Raw genomic sequence first — 25,112 nt, forward strand, 5'->3', positions numbered from 1 at the left:
TAGGATTAAAGTGGAGTAGACTCAGTGTCAAGTCTTAACTCCTCCAAATTGAGAGGAGCCAGTTGGGGTGGCTCGGGCATCCGGTTTGGATGCCTCCTGGACGCCTTTCTGGAGGTGTTCTGGGCATGTCCCACCGGCGGGAGGCCCCAGGGACACACTGGAGAGACCATGTCTCTCGGCTGGTCTGGGAACGCCTTGGGATCCCGTCGGAGGAGCTGGTTGAAGTGGCTGGGCAGAGGGAAGTCTGGCCTTCCCTGCTTAAACTGATGCCCTTGCGACCCGACCACGGATTAAATGGCAGATAATGGATGGAGTAGATTACTAGGAGTAGATTACTAAAAGTAGATTACTAGGAGTAGAGTGGAGTAGATAACTAGAAGTAGGGTAGAGTAGATTACTAGGAGCAGAGTACTGTAGGGTAGGTAGGATAAGAGTAGATTACTAGGAGTAGAGTAGATTACTAGGAGTTGGGTAGGGTAGGGTATGGTAAGGTAAGGTACTCTACATGGTCATTTTTTGTGTAAAAACAAGATAAATATACCTGTATTTTGAGTGTTTCAGTCAATATTTGTTTATTGATTATTCATGTGACAGGACGGCGGAGTAAAAAGGCAAAAAGTTAACAATAAAAGTGACGTGCGCTTCATATACAAATTGTCAATTTCGGTCTCTTGACGTCCAATCACGTGGCGTCCAATCATCCGTGAGTTAAAAAGGAGTTCATTACTAGTAGACGTGCAATCCGTTTGAAACGTACTCAAACCAATTGGATGCTTATCGATGTCCGTAGCAGCCAATCGGTTAAAAAGCAATCTGTCGATCGATCCGAATGGATTCATAGTCCGTGACGTTGACTCTTTGTTGTCGTTTTTCTCGAGAAAATTGAAAAACTGCCGTTAGGAATTCACATTTTGGGAGGGTTTTATATCCCTCTCCCATAAAAAATGGCTATTTTTCAAGTCTCTTGCCGGCCGACGTGGAGGCGGGGTTGAACGGGGGCGTCCCGGGAGGAGGCGGAGTCGCTCCGCCTCTCCTCCGCACGCCGGGCTTTGAGGGCGGCCACCTGGGCTTGTATGTCCCGTTTCCTCTCAAAGTACTCCACTAGCGGCGCCTCGGTCAAGATGGACGCCAGCACTTGCTCGAAGGTGACGGCCCAATCGGCGTCGGCGCCGTCGTCCGCCTTGTTGTTGAACTTCTTGCCCGCTTCGCCGATGCGCAGCAGCAGGCTGGCTACGGTGGCGATGGCGTGGTAGAGTTGCTGCTCGTGGCTTTCCTCCTCGCTGAACATGTTGTACAAGGTCTTGCACAACTCGATGAATTGATCCTACGCACAGAGCACGTGTGAGTAACGGCGGGCGAGCGGGCGTACCTACCAACCACTCGGCTTCGCGCTGACCTGCTTCATCGTGGGGAGATCTTTGATGGATTCCCGCTTGGGCTCCTTCTCCTCGGCCCACATGCTCAGGTAGTACCTGTAGTCTTCTGACGCGCATCCGGGTTAAAGGTCAACAACGGGAACCACCACTGGACGCTCGACGCTCGCTTACCTTTCTTCTCCTCGCCCGTGCCGCCCACGTCCGACTCGGATCGGGCCTCCTCGCCTGTGCCGAATCATAATTGTTATTCAAAGTCATTAAGACACTGAATATAATTTGTCCCGCCTTTCAAAAAAGATTACTCTTACTTGTACTTCCTGTTTGTAGTAGATCTATAAAAGGTATATTATATATACATACCATATAAGTATATATATGTATGTACCGTAATTTTCAGACTATAAGCCGCTACTTTTTTCCTTTATTTTGAATCCTGCGGCTTATAGTCCAGTGCGGCTTATTTGTTGATTTATTTTGGTTAATAGGTAACACTTATTTGACAGCGGCATCATAACACTGTGATAAGACCGTCATGATTATGACATGACACTATTATGGGAATAACTGAATGCTTATGTCATTAAGTGTCATCCAGCTAATTATGTCACTAACTCCTCTTATGTCCAGGTTGGATTCTTCACTTCCATTCAAAAATGAGATAATTTGGCGGATAACACTAAATGACATCTGTTATAAGCGTTCCTAAATGTTCGTGACAGTGTGATATCATAATTATGATTGTCTAATGACAGTCTTATGGCACCACTGTCAAATAAAGTGTTACCAAATACCATAACTAGCAATGAATGAAACAACTAGAACAGTAACTGAAGACACAATTAGCCCAGAACATGAATTTTGATTGAATTTACATCTGTAGCGCTGCAATGCATCCTAGGAGGCATGTTTGGACAACAACAGTGTTGATTGCAGGTGGCAGCAGAGGTTGTCTGTCTCCCCCAAGGGAGCAGTGATGGTCAAATGAAGCTTCCTGAAGCAATGGAGCTTTGCAGGCAATTGGTTCAAAGCCTCATGGTGGTTCATTTGGTCTAATGACAGCCATATGATGCCGCTGCTGTCAAATGAAGTGTTACCGGTTTATATCTTTTGGTCTAAATAGTCCACAATACTGTCAGGACAGCTGCGGCTTATAGTCCAGTGCGGCTTATCTATGAACAAATGCCGTTTTCTAGCCAAATTTGGTCGGTAGCGGCTTATAGTCAGGTGCGCCTTATAATGCGAAAATTACGGTATATGTATATACATTAGGTATGACTATTGTCTGCCGCCATCAATGGCAATGAAAAACGCCAGTTTTGTGGGCATTTACAAATCACTTCCTGTTCAGTAACCCAAAATCAACAGTAAGTGACTCATTATGTACAGGAAGTGAACCCAAAATGCACCCAAAATCAACAGGAAGTGACTTGTATCGGCACAAAGTGACCCTGAATTTACTCAAAAACAACAGGACCCATTTAAAGTGACATCAGTATGCCTCAAAAATAACAGGAAGTGACCCGATATGCACTGGAAGTCAACCCAAAATGCCCCCAAAATCAACAAGAAGTGGCCCAATATCAACAGGAAGTGCGAGATGCCTGAAAATTAACAGGAAGTGACCCTGGAATGCTTGAAAATCAACAGGAAGTGACCCCGGAATCGCCTCAAATTCAACAGGAAGTGACCCAATATGAACAAGAAGTGAAACCAAAATCCCCCCAATTCATCAGGAAGGGACCCAATATGCACAGGAAGAGAAGCCAAAATGCCCCCACATCAACAGGAAGTGACCCGTTATTAACAGGAAGTGACCCTGGAATGCCTCTAAATCAACAGAAAGTGACCCCGGAAAACCCTACAAACAACAGGAAGTGACCCAATATGAAATGGAAGTGAATCCAAAATGCCCCCAAATCAACAGGAAGTGACCTGTATTGACAGGAAGTGACCATGAATTTACTCGAAAACAACAGGAAGTGAAACCGAAATCCCACCAAATCAACAGGAAGTGACCCCGGAATCGCCTCAAAATCAACAGGAAGTGACCCAATATGTACGGGATGTGAACCTAAAAGGCCCTCAAAATCAACAGGAAGTCACCTCAGAAATCCTTAAAATCAACAGGAAATGACTCAGGAATCGACTAAATATCTACAGAAAGTCACCTCAGAAAACCTTAAAATCAACAGGAAATGACCCAGGAATCGTCTCAAAACCAACAGGAAGTGACCCAAAATCGACAGGAAGTGCGAAATGCCTGAACATTAACAGGAAGTAACCCTGGAATGCTTGAAAATCAACAGGAAATGACCCCGAAATACCTTAAACTCAACGGGAAGTGACCCCGAAATTGCCTCAAAAACAACAGGAAGTGACCCAATATGAACTGGAAGTGAACCCAAAATGCCGCCAAATCATCAGGAAGTGATCCAATATGAACAGGAGGTGCACCCAAAATTCCCCCAAATCAACAGGAAGTGATCTGTATTGACAGGAAGTGACCCTGACTTTACTCAAAAATAACAGGAAGTGACCCCGAAATTGCTCAAAATCAACAGGAAGTGACCAGACTTGGTCTACTTTTGCAGCTGGTGGCTATTTTGAAAAATGGCTGCCATGGGTGCCATGTTGTATGCCCATTGGGAACCCCTTTGCTGAATTGTTATGGTTCAACACCGCCACCCGGTGGCCATTTAATCGACAGTCTAACCTTGTTGTGGAGGAGACGAGACTTCTGCTTCTGGAGGAGGAGAGAGAAGAGGAAAGGTCAGAAGCTTGTTGAACCTTTTCGAGTAAAGAATCATCGTTCGTACCTTTTTGCACGTCGTTAGTGAAGAAGTTTGCCGCCTCCGACGCAGACTCCGCCTCCTCAGGACAAAAAGCTGAAAAACAATCACGCAAAGCGCTAAATTATCTTCTTCGTGTTTGAGGTAGTCGTGTGACAATAATAACATGTTTTAATCAAAATGTCTAAATACTAATACTCAATAATATTTTCAATTCTATATAAATAAAATAAAAAGAATATAAATACGTCATTTTCTAATGAACTCATTTCATGTTTCTCCATTGGCGGTCATTATTTTTGACCGTAAAAATAAAAGAAACTGACCCAAAATCAACAGGATGTGACCTGGAAGTGTGTTCACATGAATAGGAAACAATGCAAAATGTACAGGAAGTGACCCAGAATTGTACTAAAATCAACAGGAAATAATCCAAAATGTACAAGAAGTGACCTTGGAATGCCTCAAAATCAACAGGAAGTGACCAATGAACAGGAAGTGGCCCAGCATTCTGCTAAAATCAACAGGAAATGATCCAAAATGGATAGGAAGTAGCCCCAAAATGTGCTAAAACAGGAAATGATCCAAAATGTACAGGAAGTGACCTTGGAATGCCCCAAAATCAACAGGAAGTGACCAATGAACAGAAAGTGACCGTAAAGTGGGCTAATACTGACAGGACATGATGCAAAATGTCCAGGAAGTGACCCCAAAATGCCTCAAAAACAAAAGGAAGTGACCCAAAATCAACAGGAAGTGACCTGAAATTGTGCTAATATTAATAGGAAATGATGCAAAATGTACAGGAAGTGACCAATGAACAAGAAGTGACCCAGAAGTGTGCCAAAATCAAGTGGAAATGATCCAACATGTACAGGAAGTGACCCAAAATCAACAGAAAGTGACCCATAAATGTGCTAAAATCAACAGGAAATGATCCAAAATGTACAGGAAGTGACTTCGGAATGCCCCAAAGTCAACAGGAAGTGACCAATGAACAGGAAGTGACCCAGCATTCTGCTAAAATAGACAGGAAATGATCCAAAATGGATAGGAAGTAGCCCCAAAATGTACTGAAATTAATAGGAAATGATCAAAAATGTACAGGAAGTGACCTCGGAATGCCCCAAAGTCAACAGGAAGTGACCAATGAACAGGAAGTGACACAGCATTCTGCTAAAATAGACAGGAAATGATCCAAAATGGATAGGAAGTAGCCCCAAAATGTACAGAAATTAATAGGAAATGATCAGAAATGTACAGGAAGTGACCTCGGAATGCCTAAAAAAACAATAGGAAGTGACCCAAAATCAACAGGAAGTGACCTGAAATTGTGCTAATATTAAGAGGAAATGATGCAAAATGTATAGGAAGTGACCAATGAACAAGAAGTGACCCAGAAGTGTGCCAAAATCAACTGGAAATGATCCAACATGTACAGGAAGTGACCCAAAATCAACAGAAAGTGACCCATAAATGTGCTAAAATCAACAGGAAATGATCCAAAATGGATAGGAAATAGCCCCGAAATCAACAGGAAATGACCAATGAACAGAAAGTGACCGTGAAATGGGCTAATATTAATAGGACATGATGCAAAATGTACATGAAGTGACCCCAAAATGCCTCAAAAACAATAGGAAGTGACCCAAAATCAACAGGAAGTGACCTGAAATTGTGCTAATATTAATAGGAAATGATGCAAAATGTACAGGAAGTGACCAATGAACAAGAAGTGACCCAGAAGTGTGTCATAATCAACTGGAAATGATCCAACATGTACAGGAAGTGACCCAAAATCAACAGAAAGTGACCCATAAATGTGCTAAAATCAACAGGAAATGATCCAAAATGTACAGGAAGTGACTTCGGAATGCCCCAAAGTCAACAGGAAGTGACCAATGAACAGGAAGTGACCCAGCATTCTGCTAAAATAGACAGGAAATGATCCAAAATGGATAGGAAGTAGCCCCAAAATGTACTGAAATTAATAGGAAATGATCAAAAATGTACAGGAAGTGACCTCGGAATGCCCCGATATCAACAGGAAGTGACCAGTGAACAGAAAGTGACCCTGAAATGGGCTTATACTGATAGGACATGATGCAAAATGTACAAGAAGTGACCCCAAAATGCCTCAAAAACAATAGGAAGTGACCCATAATCAACAGAAAGTGACCCATAAATGTGCTAAAATCAACAGGAAATGATGGAAATGTACAGGAAGTGACCCGAGAATGCCCCAAAATTAACAGACAGTGACCAAGGAACAGGAAGTGACCTGGAAATGGGCTAAAATTGATTGGAAATGATACACAGTGTACAGGAAGTGACCCAAAATAAACCGGAAGTGACCTGTAAATGAGCTAATAGTAATAGGAAATGATGCAAAGTTTACAGGAAGTAGCCCAAAATAATCAGGAAATCCCCATTTAAATGCCTTAAAAAAACAGGAAATGACCCAGGAATGCCCTAAAATCACAGGAAGTGACCCAAAATGAACACGAAACGCCTATTCAAATGCCCCCAAATCAACAGGAAGTGACTTGCGAATGCTCCAAATTTAACAGGAAGTGACCAATGAACAGGAAGTAACCTGGTAAAGGGCTAAAGTTGATAGGAAATGTTGCAATGTGTACAGGAAGTGACCCAAAATAAAGAGGAAATGCTAATATAAATGCCTTATAAACAGGGAAAGACCCAGGAATGCCCTAAAATCAACAGGAAGTGACCAGTGAACAGAAAGTGACCGTGAAATGGGCTTATACTGATAGGACATGATGCAAAATGTACAAGAAGTGACCCCAAAATGCCTCAAAAACAATAGGAAGTGACCCATAATCAACAGAAAGTGACCCATAAATGTGCTAAAATCAACAGGAAATGATGGAAATGTACAGGAAGTGACCCGAGAATGCCCCAAAATTAACAGACAGTGACCAAGGAACAGGAAGTGACCTGGAAATGGGCTAAAATTGATTGGAAATGATACACAGTGTACAGGAAGTGACCCAAAATAAACCGGAAGTGACCTGTAAATGAGCTAATAGTAATAGGAAATGATGCAAAGTGTACAGGAAGTAGCCCAAAATAATCAGGAAATCCCCATTTAAATGCCTTAAAAAAACAGGAAATGACCCAGGAATGCCCTAAAATCACAGGAAGTGACCCAAAATGAACACGAAACGCCTATTCAAATGCCCCCAAATCAACAGGAAGTGACTTGCGAATGCTCCAAATTTAACAGGAAGTGACCAATGAACAGGAAGTAACCTGGTAAAGGGCTAAAGTTGATAGGAAATGTTGCAATGTGTACAGGAAGTGACCCAAAATAAAGAGGAAATGCTAATATAAATGCCTTATAAACAGGGAAAGACCCAGGAATGCCCTAAAATCAACAGGAAGTGACCCAAATTGAATAGGAAATGCCTATTTAAATGCCCCTTAATCAACAGGAAGTGACCCGCGAATGCCCCAAAATCAACAGGATTACAAATATTGTATTCGGGTACAATATTTCAGTACTTTTCCATACTTTTTATGCTAAACTCGGAGTACGCCATTTTGTGTCCGAGTATGTATCAAGTTGAGTAGGCGGAGTTACCTGGGGGTAGGTGGAGCTTGTAGAGCAGCTTGAGTTTATCGGTCACATCTCCGTGGTACATCCCACCTACGGGGGATGAATAGGTGAGGGGTCGGCGCCCGAGTCGGCGACGTCGGCGCACTTACTGAGCGCCGCCACAAACTCCTTAAAGTTGACTAAGCCGTCGCGGTTGCGGTCCAGCATCCTGAAGAGGCGGGCGGCCAGGACGGGCGCGTGCTCGGCACAGGGCCAGGCGGACAGGGCGCACGACAGCCGCGAGAACTGGGCGGCGTCGATGCGGTACTGCTCCAGGTACGGCAGGCTGGGGTCGTGCCGCTCGGCCGCCGCGCCGCCGCCCCAGTAGCAGCTGCTCATGTGCTGGTCCTGAAAGGAGGGGGAAGCAGGTAATAGGACACGCAGTGTTGCCAGATGAGGTCACTTCCTGTTGATTTGGGGTCATTTTCAGGTGACGTCCTGTACATATTGGGTCACTTCCTGTTGATTAGAGGGAATTTTGGGGTCACTTCCTGTTGATCTGGGGGCACTTCCTGAACATATTGGCTGACTTCCTGTTGATTCTTGGGCATTCCAAGGTCACTTCCTGTTGAATTTTGGCCATTTCAGGGTCACTTCCTGTTCATTCCGAGTCACTTCTGGTTGGTTAGAAGGCATTTTGGGGTCACTTCCTGTTGATTTGGGGGCACTTGGGGTCAATTCATGTACATATTGGGTCACTTCCTGTTGATTTTTTGGGGCATTCCAGGATGACTTCCTGTTGATTTTTGGCCATTTCAGTGTCACTTCCTGTTCATCCCGAGTCACTTCTGCTTGATTTGGAGGCATTATGGGGTCACTTCCTGTTGATTCGGGGTCACTTCCTGTTGATTTTGGGGCATTTCGTGGTCATTTCCTGTACAAATTGGTTGATTTGAAGGCATTTTAGGATCACTTCCTGTTGATTATGAGGTATTCCAGGGTCACTTCCTGTTGATTTTTGCCCATTTCAGTATCACTTCCTATTGATTTTGTGGCATTTCGAGTTCACTTCCTGTTCATATTGGGTCACTTCCTATTGATTTTTAGCCATTTCAGGGTCACTTCCTGTTCATCCCGAGTCACTTCTGCTTGATTTGGAGGCATTTTGGGGTGACTTCCTGTTGATTCCGGGGTAGTTTGTGGTCACTTCCTGTACATATTGGGTGACTTCCTGTTGATTTTGAAACATTTCAGGGTCACCTCCTGTTGATTTGGGGGCATTTCGAGGTCATTTCCTGTACAAATTGGTTGATTTGAAGGCATTTTAGGGTCACTTCCTGTTGATTATGAGACATTCCAGGGTCACTTCCTGTTGGTTTTTGCCCATTTCAGTATCACTTCCTTTTGATTTTGTGGCATTTCGAGTTCACTTCCTGTTCATATTGGGTCACTTCCTGGTGATTTTTGGCCATTTCAGGGTCACTTCCTGTTCATCCCGAGTCACTTCTGGTTGATTTGGAGGCATTTTGGGGTCACTCCCTGTTGATTTGGGGGCACTTTTGGGGTCACTTCCTGTACATATTAGGTCACTTCCTGTTGATTTTGGGGCATTTCGAGGTCATTTCCTGTACAAATTGGTTGATTTGAAGGCATTTTAGGGTCACTTCCTGTTGATTTTGAGGCATTCCGGGGTCACTTCCTGTTGATTTTTGGGCATTCCAGGGTCACTTCCTGTTCATTCCGAGTCACTTCTGCTTGATTTGGAGGCATTTTGGGGTCACTTCCTGTTGATTTTGGGGCAGTTTGGGGTCACTTCCTGTACATATTGGGTGACTTCTTGTTGATTTTGAAACATTTCAGGGTCACCTCCTCTAGATTTTGGGGAATTTTGAGTTCACTTCCTGTTCGTATTGGGTCACTTCCTGTTGATTTTGGAGCATTTCAGTGTCACTTCCTGTACATAGGGGGGTCACTTCCTTTAGATTTGGGGGCATTTTGGCTTAACCTCATGTTCATATTGGGTGACTTCCTGTTGATATGGTTGCATTTTGGGTTCACTTCCTGTAAATATTGATCACTTACTATTGATTTGAGGGCATTCCATGGTCACTTCCTGTACATATCTGGTCACTTCCTGTTGATATGGGGAGAAATTTTGGGTTCACTTCCTGTACACATTCGGTCACTTCCTGTTCATTTTGAGGCATTCCATGGTCACTTCCTGTAAATATCTGGTCACTTTCTGTTGATATGGGGGAAATTTTGGGTTCACTTCCTGTACATACTGGATCACTTCCTGTTCATTTTGAGGTATTCAAGGCTCACTTATTCTACATGCTGGGTCACTTCCTGTTCATTTTGAGGGATTCCTTGGTCACATCCTGTAAATATTGGGTAACTTCCTCTTGATTTTGAGTCAATCCAGGGTCACTTACTGTGGATTTTGAGTCATTTCAAACTTCCTGGTTAACTCAGGTCACTTCCTGTAAATACCGGGTAACTTCCTGTTAATTTAGAGTCAATCCAGGATCAGTTCCTGTTGATTTTGAGTCATCTCAAACTTCCTGATTAACTCAGGTCACTTCCTGTTGATTTTTTTGGCTTTCCAGGGTCACTTCCTGTTGAATTTGTGGCATTTAAGAGTCACTCCCTGTACATATTGGGTCACTCACGGTTGATTTGAAGGCATTTTGAGGTCACTTCCTGTTAATTTAGGGTTTTTTTAGATTCACCTCACATACACATTGGGTCACTTCCTGTTTTTATGGGGGGATTTGGTCACTTCCATAAGATTTCGAGGCATTCCATTGTTACTTCCTTTAGATAATCAGGTCACTTCCTGTTGATTTTGGGGTCACTTGCTATTGATTTTTGGGCATTTCAGTGTTGCTTCCTGTTCATATTGGGTCACTTCCTGTTGATATGGGGAGATTTTGGGGTCACTTCCTGTTGATACTGGGTCACTTGTGTTGAAAATCAATAAGACTGAAAGTTTTTGTGCTTTTGTAATGAATGGCGAATAGTGCCATTGGAAATCAATGGGAAATTTTGGCTATTAGAAATAAATTGGTATGTTTTGGACAAATTTTGGCGGAACTGTACGTTCAATGGCATTGATTGTCAACCCACCTTGAAGAGACAGTAGAGGTCCTCCAGCTCCTCGATGCCAAACGCCGACTCAGTCATCACAGATCTCACCTGCGGCCGTCGAAAGCGTCAAAAGCGCGACCTGCCGGCCCACGGCCCATTAGCCGTATAAGAGGCTTACCACACTCCGTTTGGCAGTGTCCTCCAGCGACTGGATGACCTTTAACCTCTGTTTGAACCTCATCTGCTCGATGACGTCGGCGCGGAGGCTGCCGAACTTCTGCCGGCGCAAGTCGAGAAAAACCACTGGTGAGACCCAAAGCGGCCGTCAGACTAATGCTAGGGTGTCCAAACTTTTGAAGAATATGATTGCAGGTGAGATGTTCCGGTAATAGTTCAAACTGGAGAATATGGTCATTTCCTGTTGATTTTGGGGCATTTCAGGTTCATTTCCTGTTTATATTGGATCACTTCCTGCTGATTTTGAGGCATTCCAGAGTGACTTCCTGTTGGTATCTGGTCAATTCCAGTTGAATTTGGGGCATTTAGGGTTCACTTCCTGTACATATTGGGTCACTTCCTGTTGATTTTGAGGCATTCCAGGGTCACTTTCTATAGATGTTGGCACTTCCTGTTGATTTTTTGTTGGTTCACTTCCTTTACATTAAGGATCACTTCCTATTGATTTTAAGGCATTTTGGGGTCACTTCCTGTAGATAACAGGTCACTTCCTGTTGATTTTGAGGCATTCCAGTATCACTTCCTATAGGTATCGGGTCACTTCCTGTTGATTTGGGGGAATTTTGGGTTCACGTCCTGTACAGACTGGGTCATTTCCTCTTGATTTTGAGGCATTCCAGGGTCACTTCCTATAGGTATCGGGTCACTTCCTGTTGAGTTGGGGGCATTTTGGGTTCATGTACTGTACAGATTGGGTCACTTCCTGTTGATTTTATGGCATTCCAGGCTCACTTCCTGTTGATATCGAGACACTTCCTGTTGGTTTTGAGGTATTCCAGGCTCACTTCCTGTTGATATCGGGTCACTTCCTGTTGATTTTGAGGCATTCCAGGGTCACTTCCTATACAAACCAAGTCACTTCCTATTGATTAGTTTGCATTTTGGGTCCACTTCCTGTACATATTAGGTCACTTCATGTTGATTTTGAGGCATTTCAGGGTCAAATCCTGTAGATATCTCGTCACTTCCAATTGATTTGTTGGCATTTTGGGTTCACTTCCTGTTCATACTGGGCTACTTGCTGTTGAGCTGGGGGCATTTCAGGGTTACTTCCTGTTTATCGGGCCACTTTGATTTTGACCGACTTCAGGGTCACTTCCTGTTGATATCAGGTCTTCCTGTTAAATTGGGGGTATTTCAGAGTCACTTCGTGTTTATTGGGTCACTTCCTGTTGATTTGGGAACATTTTGGGGCCACTTCCTGTACATACTAAGTCACTTCCTGTTGATTTTGAGGCATTTACAGGTCGGCTTAACTTCCTGTTCATATTGAGTGACTTCCTGTGTATATGGGGGCACTTTGTGTTCACTTCCTGTAGATATTGGGTCACTTCCTGTTGATTTTGAGGCATTTCAGGGTCACTTCCTGTTGTTATCAGGTCACTTCCTGTAGAGTTTGAGGGTATTTCAGGGTCACTTCCTGTTCATATTGGGTCACATCCTGTTGATTTGGAGATATTCCGGGGTCACTTTTTGTTGATTTTGGGGCATTCCATGGACACTTCCTGTTCATTTTGGACCACTTCCTGTCTGTTGGTTTGGGAGCACTTAAGGGTCACTTCCTGTTGATATTGAGCCCCTTGGGTTGGAAATCAGTAAGAATGAATGGTTTTTGTGCTATTGAAATGAATGGAAGGCAAATGGGGCCATTGGAAATTAATGGGAAATTTTGGCCATTAGAAATGAATGAATGGGTATATTTTTAGGCAAACTTTGGCCGAACTTAGCCAAAACTGAATAGAACTGTTGTGCCCCTTAGAGTCCTGAATTTTGTGGGGTATAAACGATGCAATTTGGACATAAATTGCAGGATAAGTAGCGTCTTTAAAAGTCACTTTTAACTGAGCCAAAGTTTCGACACCCCCGAACTAACGGAAATTGGCGTCTCACCTCGTAGGACGACTCGATGAGGCGGAAGATGTCGATCTCCGGCGGCGGCTCATCTCCGTCGTCACGTGCGGGAGTGTCAACTGACACGGCCGTCTGCTTGTTCACCACGTTGTCCAAATACCTACGTGCGAACGCGCACGTCACGCTGGATCCGGCTAGCTTGCGTCATCGCTAGCGCTTACCTCCCCAGGACGGTCATGGCTTCTCCCTCATCGACGCAGGCCAACAAGGCGTCCGTGTTGTCGTGGAGCACCGCCAGAGCGACCTGCGGGCAACGGGGGTTAGCGCCGAGCCGGTCCGCGGCTAACTGCGGCGTACCTGGAAGATGATTTTGACGCCCTCGTAGAAGAAGCAGTCCACAAGAATCACGGCGCTGTCGAACGGCATGACGGACAGGAAGATGGTGAGGAACCAAGAAAGGCTGATGGTGGAGATGACGCCTAGTTCGCGCATGTGCTCGTAAAGCAGAGGTAGGAAGGCCCTGGTCAGCTCCTCGAACACCCCCTGGTCCACCAGCGCCCCTGTAGGTCAGACGTAAGACTAAGCCGGAAACGCCTAGCTCGCCGCTTTGCTACATACCCACGACTCGCGTGTTGTAGTAGTCCGGCAGCATGCGTTCGCAGAGCGCCACCAACAGCCAGAAGGCTTCCTCCTCGGTGCAGTACAGCAGCAGGACCGACGTCACGATGTTCATGGCCTAAAGACGGTGTCGTACCAGGTCAGGCGCGCCCACGTCGGACGGCGGGGGACACCCACCTGGCAGTATCCGATGCCCGGGTTCCGGTGAGCGTAAGCAGTGAGGACCCGGCGCAGGGCGGCGATGCCAGTCTCGTTTTGGAAGGCTCGGTGCTCAGGCATGGAGCGGTGAAGGTCCCGCTCGATCTCTTCCGTGGCCAAAGAGCACTGGCCCGCCGCCCGCTCCGCAAGCTCGCTGTAGTAACCCGGTTGCGTCGACATTTGGTTCAATGCTCCTACGCCCATCGTGTCGAAGAGACGCGAAGACAAACAAAACAAGATGGAGGAGGTGTTTATTGCTTTGAGACCAAAGCTACATCAGAAGGTAAACCTGGAAATGCACCAAAACCAGCAGGACGTAACCCTAAAAGATCAGGGAGTGACCCACTAATGCCCAAAGATCAACAGGAAGTAACTTGTTAATCATCCAAAATTAATAGGAAGTAACACAAAATAATCAGGAAGTTACCCAAAAATGCCCCAAATCAATAGGAAGTAACCTGTTAATCATCCAAAATTAACAGGAAGTAACAAAATAAACAGGAAGTCACCCAAAACTACCAGGAAGTAACCCCAAATAAATAGGAAGTGACCCAGTAATGCCCCAAAATCAACAGGAAGTAACCTGTTCATCATTTGAAATTAACAGGAAATAACACAAACTAAACAGGAACTTACCCAAAAATGTCCCAAAACTACCAGGAAGTAAACCAAAATGAACAGGAAGTGACCCAGTATTGTCCCAAAATCAACAGATAGTAACATATTAATCATCCAAAAATATCAGGAAGTAACCCAAACAAAACAGGAAGTTAATCAAAACTGCCCCAAAACTACAAGGAAGTAAACCAAAATGAGCAGGAAGTGACCTAAGAATGCCCCAAAATCAACAGATGATAACATGTTAATCATCCGAAATTAACAGGAAGTAAGACTAAATAAATAGGAAGTCACTCGAAAATACTCAAAAACTACCAGGAAGTAAACCAAAATGAACAGGAAGTAACCTGTTAACATCTGAATTTATAGGAAGTAAAACAAAACAAACAGGAAGTCACCCAAAACTACCAGGAAGTAACCCCAAATGAACAGGAAGTGACCCAGTAATGCCCAAAAATCAACAGGAAGTAACTTGTTACTCATTCCAACTTAATAGGAAGTAACACAAAATCAACAGGAAGTTACCCAAAAATGCCCCAAATCAACAGAAAGTAACCTGTCATTCATCCGAATTTAACAGGAAGTAACAAAATAAACAGGAAGTCACCCAAAACTACCAGGAAGTAACCCCAAATGAACAGGAAGTGACCCAGTAATGCCCCAAAATCAACAGGAAGTAACCTGTTCATCCGAAATTAACAGGAAATAACACAAAATAAATAGGAAATCACCTAAAAATGGTTCGAAACTACCAGGAAGTAAACCTAAATGAACGGGAAGTGACCCAGTAATGACCTAAAATGATCAGGAAGTAACACAAACTAAACAGGAAATTACCCAAAAATGCCCCAAAACTACAAGGAAGTAAACCAAAATGAACAGGAAGTGAACTAGTGCTGCAACGATTAATTGATTAACTCGAGTATTCGATGAGAAAAAAAATATTCTAATTAAATTTTTAATTTTAGGGCATTTAAGGTTCACTTCCTGTACATATTGGGTCACTTCCAAATTGATTTTGAGGCATTTCAGAGTCATTTCCTGCAGGATGTGGGCCACTTCCTGTTGATTTGAGGGTATTTCAAGGTCACTTCCAAATTGATTTTGAGGCATTTCAGAGTAATTTCCTGCAGATTTTGGGCCACTTCCTGTTGATTTTGAGGCATATCAGCGTCACTTCCTGTTTTCATCAGGTCACTTCCTGGTTGTATCGGGTCACTTCCTGTTGATTTGGGGACATTTCATGTTCATTTCCTGTACATATTGGGTCACTTCCAAATTGATTTTGAGGCATTTCAGAGTAATTTCCTGAAGATTTTGGGCCACTTCCTGTTGATTTTGGGGCATCTAAAGGTCACTTCCTGTTGATATCAGGTAATTTGGGTTGGAAATCAATAGGAGTTTGAAAAAAATCTATTATAGAAGGTATCTACCATCAATGAGAGCGAGCAACCTTACCTGAGAAAAGTAACCAGAGTTCTCCACGGAGCTTGTCGGGAATGCCATTGAGGACCAGTTCTCGGCTCCTGGGCGTTCTGTACATGCAGACTCCTCGGCCGAATTCAGAGAAGTGGATGTTCCACGCCTCCTCCTTCATCTTCTCCTTCATCTGATGCACAGGACACAAAGAAATGAGGACATTGCAATGGCGTACCTACAGTTCTCTACAAAAAAAAAATCAGTCCGCAAACTGCAGCTGGTGTGGATACGTTCACATCCTATTCTATGCTACCTGATCGCTAATGCTGGCACCGACTATCTCATTTACCCGAGTGTGTCTAATTGTACCTAGTCATATGTGAACCCACTCCAAAGTGTGGAAGTCCTGCAGAAATGCTGCGCGGGCCGCCTGGACCGCCCCTGCCAAAGGGGAGGGTGGTGCGAGCGCAGCACACCCCTCCCCCTGCAGCTCTGGCAAAGGGGCCATACCCCTGGGGGTCAGTGCATACCCAGTTCCCCATTCGTGCCACTATCAACCAGCACCAAGGCGGTCCCCCGTCCGCCATCCGTGCCCCCATCAACCAGCCCTCAGGGTAAGGACGAGGGGATGTTCCACCGCTGGATTACCCGGATCACCAGTCACTGCCGGACCCCAACGGCCCACTACTAGGGCCTGGGGCAGGAGAGGATCTCCACTTGGAGAGGGTGACACCATGTCATCCCGCCTGAATCTACCCGCCGATCTATGCCGGGGCCTGAGGAGGGCGTCCGGCTGGAAAGTTGGAGAGGAAGGCGGAAGCGGGTGCATACCAAGAGGCCACCGCGGGGCGGGGGAATTCCCAAAAATGCACAGGAAATAACCCTCTACAGGAAGTGACTCTGGACCCCCAAAATCTCCACCCACGCCCACGCAAGCAACAGTCCAGATGAAGAAGAGGCCCCGCTCCTGGAGCCCTGCCATACTCTTTAAAAACTGCAAACAATGACTCACGGCTTTGGGTCCCAAGTCCTCAGGGGCGTCTTTGCGGTAAAGCTCCAGAAGACCTTGAGTGGCAGTGGGGGCGTCGGGGCCGTAAAAGGGCGCCTGCGGGACACGAAACGACCTCAACAAAGAGTCGCGACGTAGACAACGGCGGACGGGTTTCGGTCGCACCATGGCATCCCCTCGCGAGCCGTCCGGCGTCCGCTGCAGGAAGTCAGAGATGCGCTGGACGAGGAAGTCTCGGTCTTTCAGGTTGGCGAACAGGAAGTTGCTTTTGCTCTTGGTGCTGATGGAGAGTGGGCACGGAAGAACGTCGCTGCTGTCCGCCTTCTCCACCACCGACACCTGAGGGACGACAGGGAGTCGGTCGGCGATCTCGGAACGGCGGCATTTTCGGGGACTAGGCCCGGACCTCTCTGAGAGGGACGATGAGCCGGCAGAGGTCTTCTCGGCGGCTGCTGAAGCAGATGTAGTTGTCGGAGATGAAGAGCTGGCCCGGCACGTGAGTCTTGGCGAAGGGCGCCCAGAGAGTGCAGTCCGTGTGGCCGTCCAGACGCTCGTCTTCAGTTAGGCGGAAGGCGCTGCGATATCGCTCGTTCTTGGCACACGCGTCAAGATCCCTGACGGACCGCAAACGCAGTTTCAACCGAAAACTAACACAGAACTACGTTAGTCTAAGTTCCTGCTCATATGGAGTCATTTCCTGTTGATTTGGGGGCATTTCAGAGTCACTTCCTGTTTATTGGGTCACTTCCTGTTGATTTGGGGGCATTTCAGGTTGACTTTTTGTTCATATTGGGTCACTTCCTGTTGATATCGGGGTAATTCGGAGTCGCTTTCTGTTGATTGTTGCATTTTGGGACCACTTCCTGTACATATTGGGTCACTTCCTGTTGATTTGTTGGCATTACAGGGTCACTTCCTGTACATATTGGGTCACTTCCTGTGTTTTTGAGGCATTACAGGGTCACTTTCTGTTAATCTGGAGGGACTCCAGGGTCACTTCCTGTAGAAATCAGGTCACTTCCTGTTGAGTTGTTGGCATTACATGGTCACTTCCTGTAGCTACCGGGTCACTTCCTGTTGATTTCGAGGCATTCCAGGCCCCATTCCTGTTGATACAGGGTCACTTCCTGTTGATTTGTTGGCATTTTGGGTCCACTTCCTGTACATATAAGGTCGCTTCCTGTTGTTTTGAGGCATTCCAGGCTCACTTCCTGTAGATACCTGATCACTTCCTGTTGATTTTCAGGCATTCTAGGGTCACTTCCTATAGAAATCAGGTCACTTCCTGTGTATTTGTTGGCATTTCAGGTCCACTTCCTGTACAAATTGCCTCACTTCCTGTTGATTTTGAGGCATTCCTGGCTCACTTCCTTAAGATATTGGGTCACTTCCTGTTGATTTGTTGGCATTCCAGGGTTAACTTTCTGTGCATATTATGCCACTTGCCGTTGATTTGGGGGCATTTCAAGGTCACTTCCTGTTCATAATGAGTCACTTCCTGTTGATATAAGGACTTCCTTCTTGATTTTACGCCACTTCACGGTCACTTCCTGTTGATGTCAGGACTTTCTGCTGATTTGGGGGTATTTCAGTGTCACTTCCTGATTATCGAGTCACTTTGAGGGCATTTTGGGTTTGCTTCTTGTTCATATTGGGTCACTTCCTGCTGATTGTGGGGATTTTCAGGGTCCCTTCCTGTTGATTTTGAAGCATTTGTGCTTACTTCCTGTTCATATTGGGTCACTTCCTGTTGATATGGGTGGATTTCTGAGTCACTGTTGATTTGGGGGCATTTCAGCTTCACTTCCTGTTCATACCGGGTCACTTTCTGTTGATTTTGGGGCATTTCAGGGTCACTTCCTGTTGATAGTGGGCCACTTCAGGGTCACTTCTTGTTGATATTGGGAATTCCTGTTGATTTTGGTCATTAGACCAGAAAACACGACGATAGCTTTGCTGCGATCATCGATATATCAGGTCACTTCCTGTTGATATGTGGGCATTTCAGGGTCACTTCCTATTAATATTGGGTCACTTCCTGCCGATTTGGGGGCATTCTGGGATCGCTTCCTCTTGATTTTGAGGAATTCCAAGGTCAATTCCTGTTGGATTTTGGGGCATTGGCGGGTCACTTCCTGTTGATTTTGAGGCATCTCGGATATCCTGTAGATATCGGGTCACTTCCTGTTTATTTTCAGGCATTTCAAGGTCACTTCCTGTTGATTTTGTGGCATTTCTGGGTCACTTCCTATGGCTATTGAGTCACTCGAACCAATCAATGGGTCCAATAATTCATATCATATATAATAAAATACATAAGGCAACTTTTCGGACCTCTTCAGCGCAGAGACGTTCTTGAGGGCCTTGCGAGCTTTGGGCAGCGAGCGGTCGGCGGCGTTGTCCAGCAGCTGGCGCATGGCCATGTTGGCCAACTGCTCCATCAGCTTGAAGGTATCGTTGATGTCCAGGAAGACGGAGAAGAAGTGCTCACCCGTCCGGGTTCTCACGCGGATGCTCTCCGGGAACACCAAGGTGGCGTTCTTCTCTAGTTGGGTCACTTCTGTCCACTGGACCACCAGAGTCACTAGTGGACAAACAAAGCAGCTATGCGCTTATTGCTAGCAACACGACAACTTCCAAGTCCCAGACAGTAAACAGCAACCAAAGAAGATACTGTTCCAAAAATAAGTTCTTGTTCGGGGTACAGGAGAAAGATGGTAAAGCTCACCTTCTTTCCCCAGCAGGAAGGAGTAGAAGCAGAGGTGATTGACGGAAAGGTAGAGCCAACCCTGACGTGGAACGCGACCTTTCCAGTAGCTGCACGAGTAATAGTTGACCAGTTTTTCCTCCTCCGGCATCCCGAACAGTTTCCTCATCTTCAGCTGGGCTTCTCGGAACTTGCCGCAGTCTTGTTCCTGTTCCTCGCCCGGCGACAGACGCTTCTCTTCCGCGATCATGCCCTGAACAAACGCACCGGTGAGACCGCCAGGCGCCGAGACGCTCCCGACGCAAACATACCGAAATCTTCCCTTTCACGAAGGTGGTGACATCCTGGTCGTTGTCGAAGATGGAGATGGTCTGCAGCAAGTTGGCCTCCAGCCAATCCCAGTGCTCCGTTATCTCCTTGCGAGAGGAACCTGCCAGATGCCGAAAGGGGTTAAACGTCGACGTTTAGCCAAAGTTCGCCCGGGGCTCACCGCAGGCTAGGTTCCAGAAGATCTGAGAGTCGCCCGTCTGGAGGAGGATCCTGTAAGGGGCCGCCCTGGCGCTGGAGTCCAGGACCACGTCCAGAGTCCCCACCAGAAGACCTGCATAAGAGAGGAAACATCAAGAAGTTCTTGATACTAACACGGTGCTAGTTTCGAGTAGATTCATTAGCGCGCATGAGTTTATCACTTGGAGGCGTCCAATTCATTTGAAGCGAGAGGGTTGGCAGTTATCTATGGCCATCAAAGGCAACCAAATCTCAGGCAGTGAGTTCATTTGGGGGCGTTTGCCGTCATTTCCTGTATGTTTTTTATCACTTCCTATTGGTTTTAGGGCAATCTAGGGTCACTTCCTGTTGATTTTGAAGCATTTACAGGTCACTTCCTGTTGATTTCGGGCATTTACAGGTCACTTCCTGTTGATTTCGGGTCACTTCCTGTTGATTTGGAGGCACTTACAGGTCACTTCCTGTTTTTCAGCATTTTGGGGTCACTTCCTATTGATTTCGGGGCAATCACAGGTCACTTTCTGTTGACTTCATGTCACTTCCTGTTGATTTTGGGTCACTTCCTGTTGATTTCGAAACATTTACAGTACTGGTCACTTCCTGTTGCTTTCGGGGCATTTACGGGCCACTTCCTGTTGGTTTTGAGTCACTTCCTATTCATGTCATTTTCTTTTCAGTAACCCAAAATCAACAAGACGTGATCCGTAAATGCAACAAAATAAACAGGGAGTGCCCCTTCAATGCCCCAAAATAAACAGGAAGTGGCCTGAAAATGCCTGTTGATTTCGAGGCATTTACATGTCACTTCCTGTTGAATTTGGGGCATTTACAGGTCACTTCCTGTTGATTTCGGGGCATTTACAGATCACTTCCTGTTGATTTGGGGTCAATTCCTGTTGATTTTGGGGCCTTTACAGGCTACTTCCTGTTGGTTTAGAGTCTTTTCCTATTCATGTCATCTTTTCGGTAACCCAAAATCAACAAGACGTGACCCGTAAATGCTACAAAATAAACAGGGAGTGCCCCTTCAATGCCCCAAAATCAACAGGAAGTGACCCAAAATCAACAGGAAGTGACCTATGAATGCCCAGATATCAACAGGGAGTGGCCTGAAAATGCCTGTTGATTTCGAGGCATTTAGAGGTCCCAAAAGTGACAGTGAAGTGACCCAAAATCAACAGGAAGTGACCTATGAATGCCCAGAAATCAACAAGAAGTGGCCTGAAAATGCCTGTTGATTTCGAGGCATTTAGAGGTCACTTCCTGTTGATTTGGAGGCATTTACAGGTCACTTCCTGTTTTTCAGCATTTTGGGGTCACTTCCTGTTGATTTCGGGGCATTTACGGGTCACTGCCTGTTGATTTCGGGTCACTTCCTATTCATTTTGGGGCAATTACAGTTCACTTCCTGTTGCCTTCGAGGCATTTACAGGTCACTTCCTGTTGATTTTGGGGCCTTTACAGGCTACTTCCTGTTGGTTTTGAGTCACTTCCTATTCGTGTCATTTTCTTTTCAGTAACCGAAAATCATCAAGACGTGACCCGTAAATGCTACAAAATAAACAGGGAGTGCCCCTTCAATGCCCCAAAATCAACAGGAAGTGACCTCTGAATGCCCAGAAATCAACAGGACGTGGCCTGAAAGTGCCTGTTGATTTCGAGGCATTTAGAGGTCACTTCCTGTTGAATTTGGGGCATTTACAGGTCACTTCCTGTTGATTTCGGGTCACTTCCTGTTGATTTTGAGGCATTACAGGTCACTTCCTGTTTATTTTGCAGCATTTAGGGGTCACTTCCTATTGATTTTGGGGCAATTACAGGTCACTTCCTGTTGATTTCATGTCACTTCCTGTTGATTTTGGGTCACTTCCTGTTGATTTCGAAACATTTACAGTACAGATCACTTCCTGTTGCTTTCAGGGCATTTACGGGCTACTTCCTGTTGGTTTTGAGTCACTTCCTATTCATGTCATTTTCTTTTCAGCAACCCAAAATCAACAAGACGTGACCCGTAAATGCTACGAAATAAACAGGGAGTGCCCCTTCAATGGCCCAAAATCAACAGGAAGTGACCCAAAATCAACAGGAAGTGACCTATGAATGCCCAGAAATCAACAGGAAGCGGCCTGAAAATGCCTGTTGATTTCGAGGCATTTAGAGGTCACTTCCTGTAGATTTTGGGGCAGTTACGGGCTACTTCCTGTTGGTTTTGAGCAGGGGTCGCGTTAACCGAATATTTTCCGTCGTTGACCGTTTTTTTAAAACGGTGACGGAAAAAACTGAAGTCCATCCGTCATTTTGACAGGTTGCAATTCACACCCCAGACCACAGGATGGCGAGTGAGCATATTAAATAGCTATTGTCTCTCTTGATGCATGACGTCGTCGGCCTTACTCGGAAAAATGTCCGAACTAACATTCAGGTGTAGCAAACAGGGAAACGTTAGGAAGCTTTAGAGAGCATTGTCTAAGGCTATGTTCATTCTACAGGTCTTAATGCAAGAATCCAATTTTTTTCGTGTTTTTCCGACTCGAGTCAGGCATTAACTTGACAGTCTGAACGGGACAAGTCGCATAGAAGTGGACCATTTCAAATCCCATCTGGGTCATTTTTGTATGTGGTTGAAATCCGATCTGGGCCACATTTTTCCAGACTGTCGCGGCGGTCTGTACCGTCCAGTGTCCCAAATCCGATTTCAGCTGTGCGTTATTAGCGCCTAGCTTGCAGTGAACACGGCTTTTGGGGAAGGGCCGGGCTTGACAAGTCATAAAAAAAATAAAAATGGGTTGAGGATAAGCATGAGAATGATCGGTTTTCTCTCTGCTCTATGTGCGCTATATTTCAACATTTCCTACACGGCCGAGAGTCGGGAGAGGGGTCTGGCTGCAGCCCGTCTTGGAGAGTCGGGGAAAACTGCCCGTATGTGTGTGTGACATGCACGGACAATGCGTGCATGCTATCGATCCATATAAACTGTGAATATAAGCCTAAACGGGGATTATTTATGTCTGTTATTTGTCTCCTCCTTTTGAAAAGTAAAATATGATATCCCTGGAATGACGGATGACTTGTCATTTGTTTTGATGCTTCTGCGCACCGGCGCGTGTCGGACTGCGAATTAGCGCGCATGCGTAATACTTGAATTGTCTCAATGGACAAAAGCAGTCTGAACGGGTACGCCAAAAAAAACGGATATGACAAAAAAATCAGATTTGTGCATTAAGACCTGTAGTATGAACGTAGCCTAATTGAATGAGCAGGGACAAACAGCTTGGAGTCAGAAGTACGTGCGCTATTCTCAAACCTGAACGCACCCCGAGTCTTGGATGACAAATCAACAGAGCAGAGAGTAGACACAACATGGCTGGTAGTTTCTTCAATTTATTCAGAGTTGAGTAAGTAACGCACCGCTTTTGACCCACACTGCTATTGAATATGTCATTATTATTATTTTAAAAATTTAAGTGACGGGTAAAAATAGATTATGACCGGATTTTTATGACTGTCAGTCAAAATGACAGACAACGAATAAGTCTAGCGCAACCTCTGATCTCAATGCATTGACTTGAATGGGAATGTTGCCCCTACCAACATGGCCGCCCTGAGGACACTTTAGTAGGGGCGGTGAACTGTCTTTTCATGCTTCTGCCGTCAACTGAAATGAGTTTATCACTTGTCGACGTCCAATCCGTTTGAACTGGAAGGGCTAGCAGTGAATGAGCATTCGCTGCGAGCTCGACAGATACAGATGGATTTGACGTCTATGTCCGTCAATTTTAGCCAATGAGTGAAAAACATCCTTCCCGATGGGATGCTGGTTGTGTTGCTAGCAAAATATGGGAGCAGAAGAACCACTTCGAAGTACCGAGAAGACGTCATTTTTCTCTTTCGGACTCGCCGATGAAACTTGAAAACGAGTGGACGAGAGTTAACGGGTCTGCAAACGAAGAGCACGACGACTAACCGGAGAGTCCTCCTCCGCGGCCGTGCCCTCGTCGCTTCTGCAGGATGAAGAAAGGGTTGGCCCGCTCGGATACCCAAAGCGGGCCGGCTAGCAGAACCTCCTCCGGGTGGATCCACATGCTCCTTGCGAGAAGCTCCAAGAAGCAGTTCTGCTCGGTCGCCCTGTTGTTTTGCGCCGAGTCTGCTGACTGCACATCACTTCCGGGTATGACGCGCGCGACACGCCCCCTAAATCAGCATAGATGTCACACCGGTTTATGTATCACGGTTGAATCGGCGGACTAACTGACGGCCATTTTGGGACAGAGTTGTTCTCATTGTAGGGTATTTGTTTTTTGGGCCCCAGCACTAAGTGGTGCCAGAGTCCTGTTGTAATGCAAGTGATTATTATTATCTGGGTCTTTGAAAAATGACCCAGATAGTGTTATTCAGTTTTTCTTTTTGAATGGGATTTCTATCATTTCTTTGGCGCGCTGCACAGCCCGAACAGTTTGACCGATCGGCATAAGACCTGATTTGATCAAGCCGCGCCCCCAAAATGTTCCCAAATGACCAGTTATGACCAGGCCACGCCCCCCAAATGTCCCAATATGACTAGGTCACGCCCCCCAAATGTCCCAAATTGACCTGATATAACCAGGCCACACCCCCAAATGACCTAATATGAATAGGCCACGCCCCCAAAATATCCCCAAATGACCAGATATGAGCAGGCCATGCCCCCAGATGGTCCCAAATGACCTAATATGACCAGGCCACTTCCCCCAAATGTCCCCAAATCAACAGGAAGTTTTCTGATATTGTCCCCTAATTGTCCCCAAACCAACCTGGGCGGGGCTAAGATCTGTATCTCCACACAGCAAAGACCCAGAGTAATTTCTCCAGACATTGCAGTTTCTAGTTATCATTATTATTTAAGTCTGTCAAAAGATTTAATTTTTTAATCGAGTTAATTACAGTTTAAAAATTAATTAATCGTAATTAATCGCAATTCAAACCATCTATAAAATATGCCATATTTTTCGGTAAATTGTTGGAATGGAAAGATAAGACACAAGATGGATATATACATTCAACATACGGTACATAAGTACTGTATTTGTTTATTATAACAATAAATCAACAAGATGGCATTAATATTCTGTTAAAGCTATCCTTGGATAGAAAGACT

At 45.5% G+C, this 25,112-nt stretch overlaps 1 protein-coding gene across 1 annotated transcript; it reads right to left on the bottom strand.

Moving 5' to 3' along the window:
* Positions 1 to 556: 556 nt before the first annotated feature.
* On the bottom strand, positions 557 to 24,140 carry LOC130924477 (TBC1 domain family member 9B). The gene is made up of 22 exons (XM_057851086.1): positions 23,943 to 24,140; positions 19,962 to 20,072; positions 19,783 to 19,901; positions 19,493 to 19,724; positions 19,099 to 19,348; positions 17,171 to 17,378; positions 16,768 to 17,103; positions 15,795 to 15,945; positions 13,698 to 13,912; positions 13,521 to 13,638; positions 13,260 to 13,462; positions 13,124 to 13,206; positions 12,942 to 13,062; positions 10,993 to 11,091; positions 10,854 to 10,922; positions 7,895 to 8,132; positions 7,770 to 7,835; positions 4,193 to 4,261; positions 4,090 to 4,119; positions 1,548 to 1,601; positions 1,397 to 1,482; positions 557 to 1,324 (listed from the first exon to the last, which is right to left on the bottom strand). The coding sequence occupies exons 1-22, from the start codon at positions 24,058 to 24,060 to the stop codon at positions 956 to 958; spliced, it is 3,345 nt and encodes a 1,114-aa protein (XP_057707069.1). The 5' UTR covers positions 24,061 to 24,140; the 3' UTR covers positions 557 to 955.
* Between the last annotated feature and the right edge of the window lie 972 nt (positions 24,141 to 25,112).

Source organism: Corythoichthys intestinalis, chromosome 11 (assembly GCF_030265065.1).
Source record: "Corythoichthys intestinalis isolate RoL2023-P3 chromosome 11, ASM3026506v1, whole genome shotgun sequence".
NCBI classification, from domain to species: domain Eukaryota; kingdom Metazoa; phylum Chordata; class Actinopteri; order Syngnathiformes; family Syngnathidae; genus Corythoichthys; species Corythoichthys intestinalis.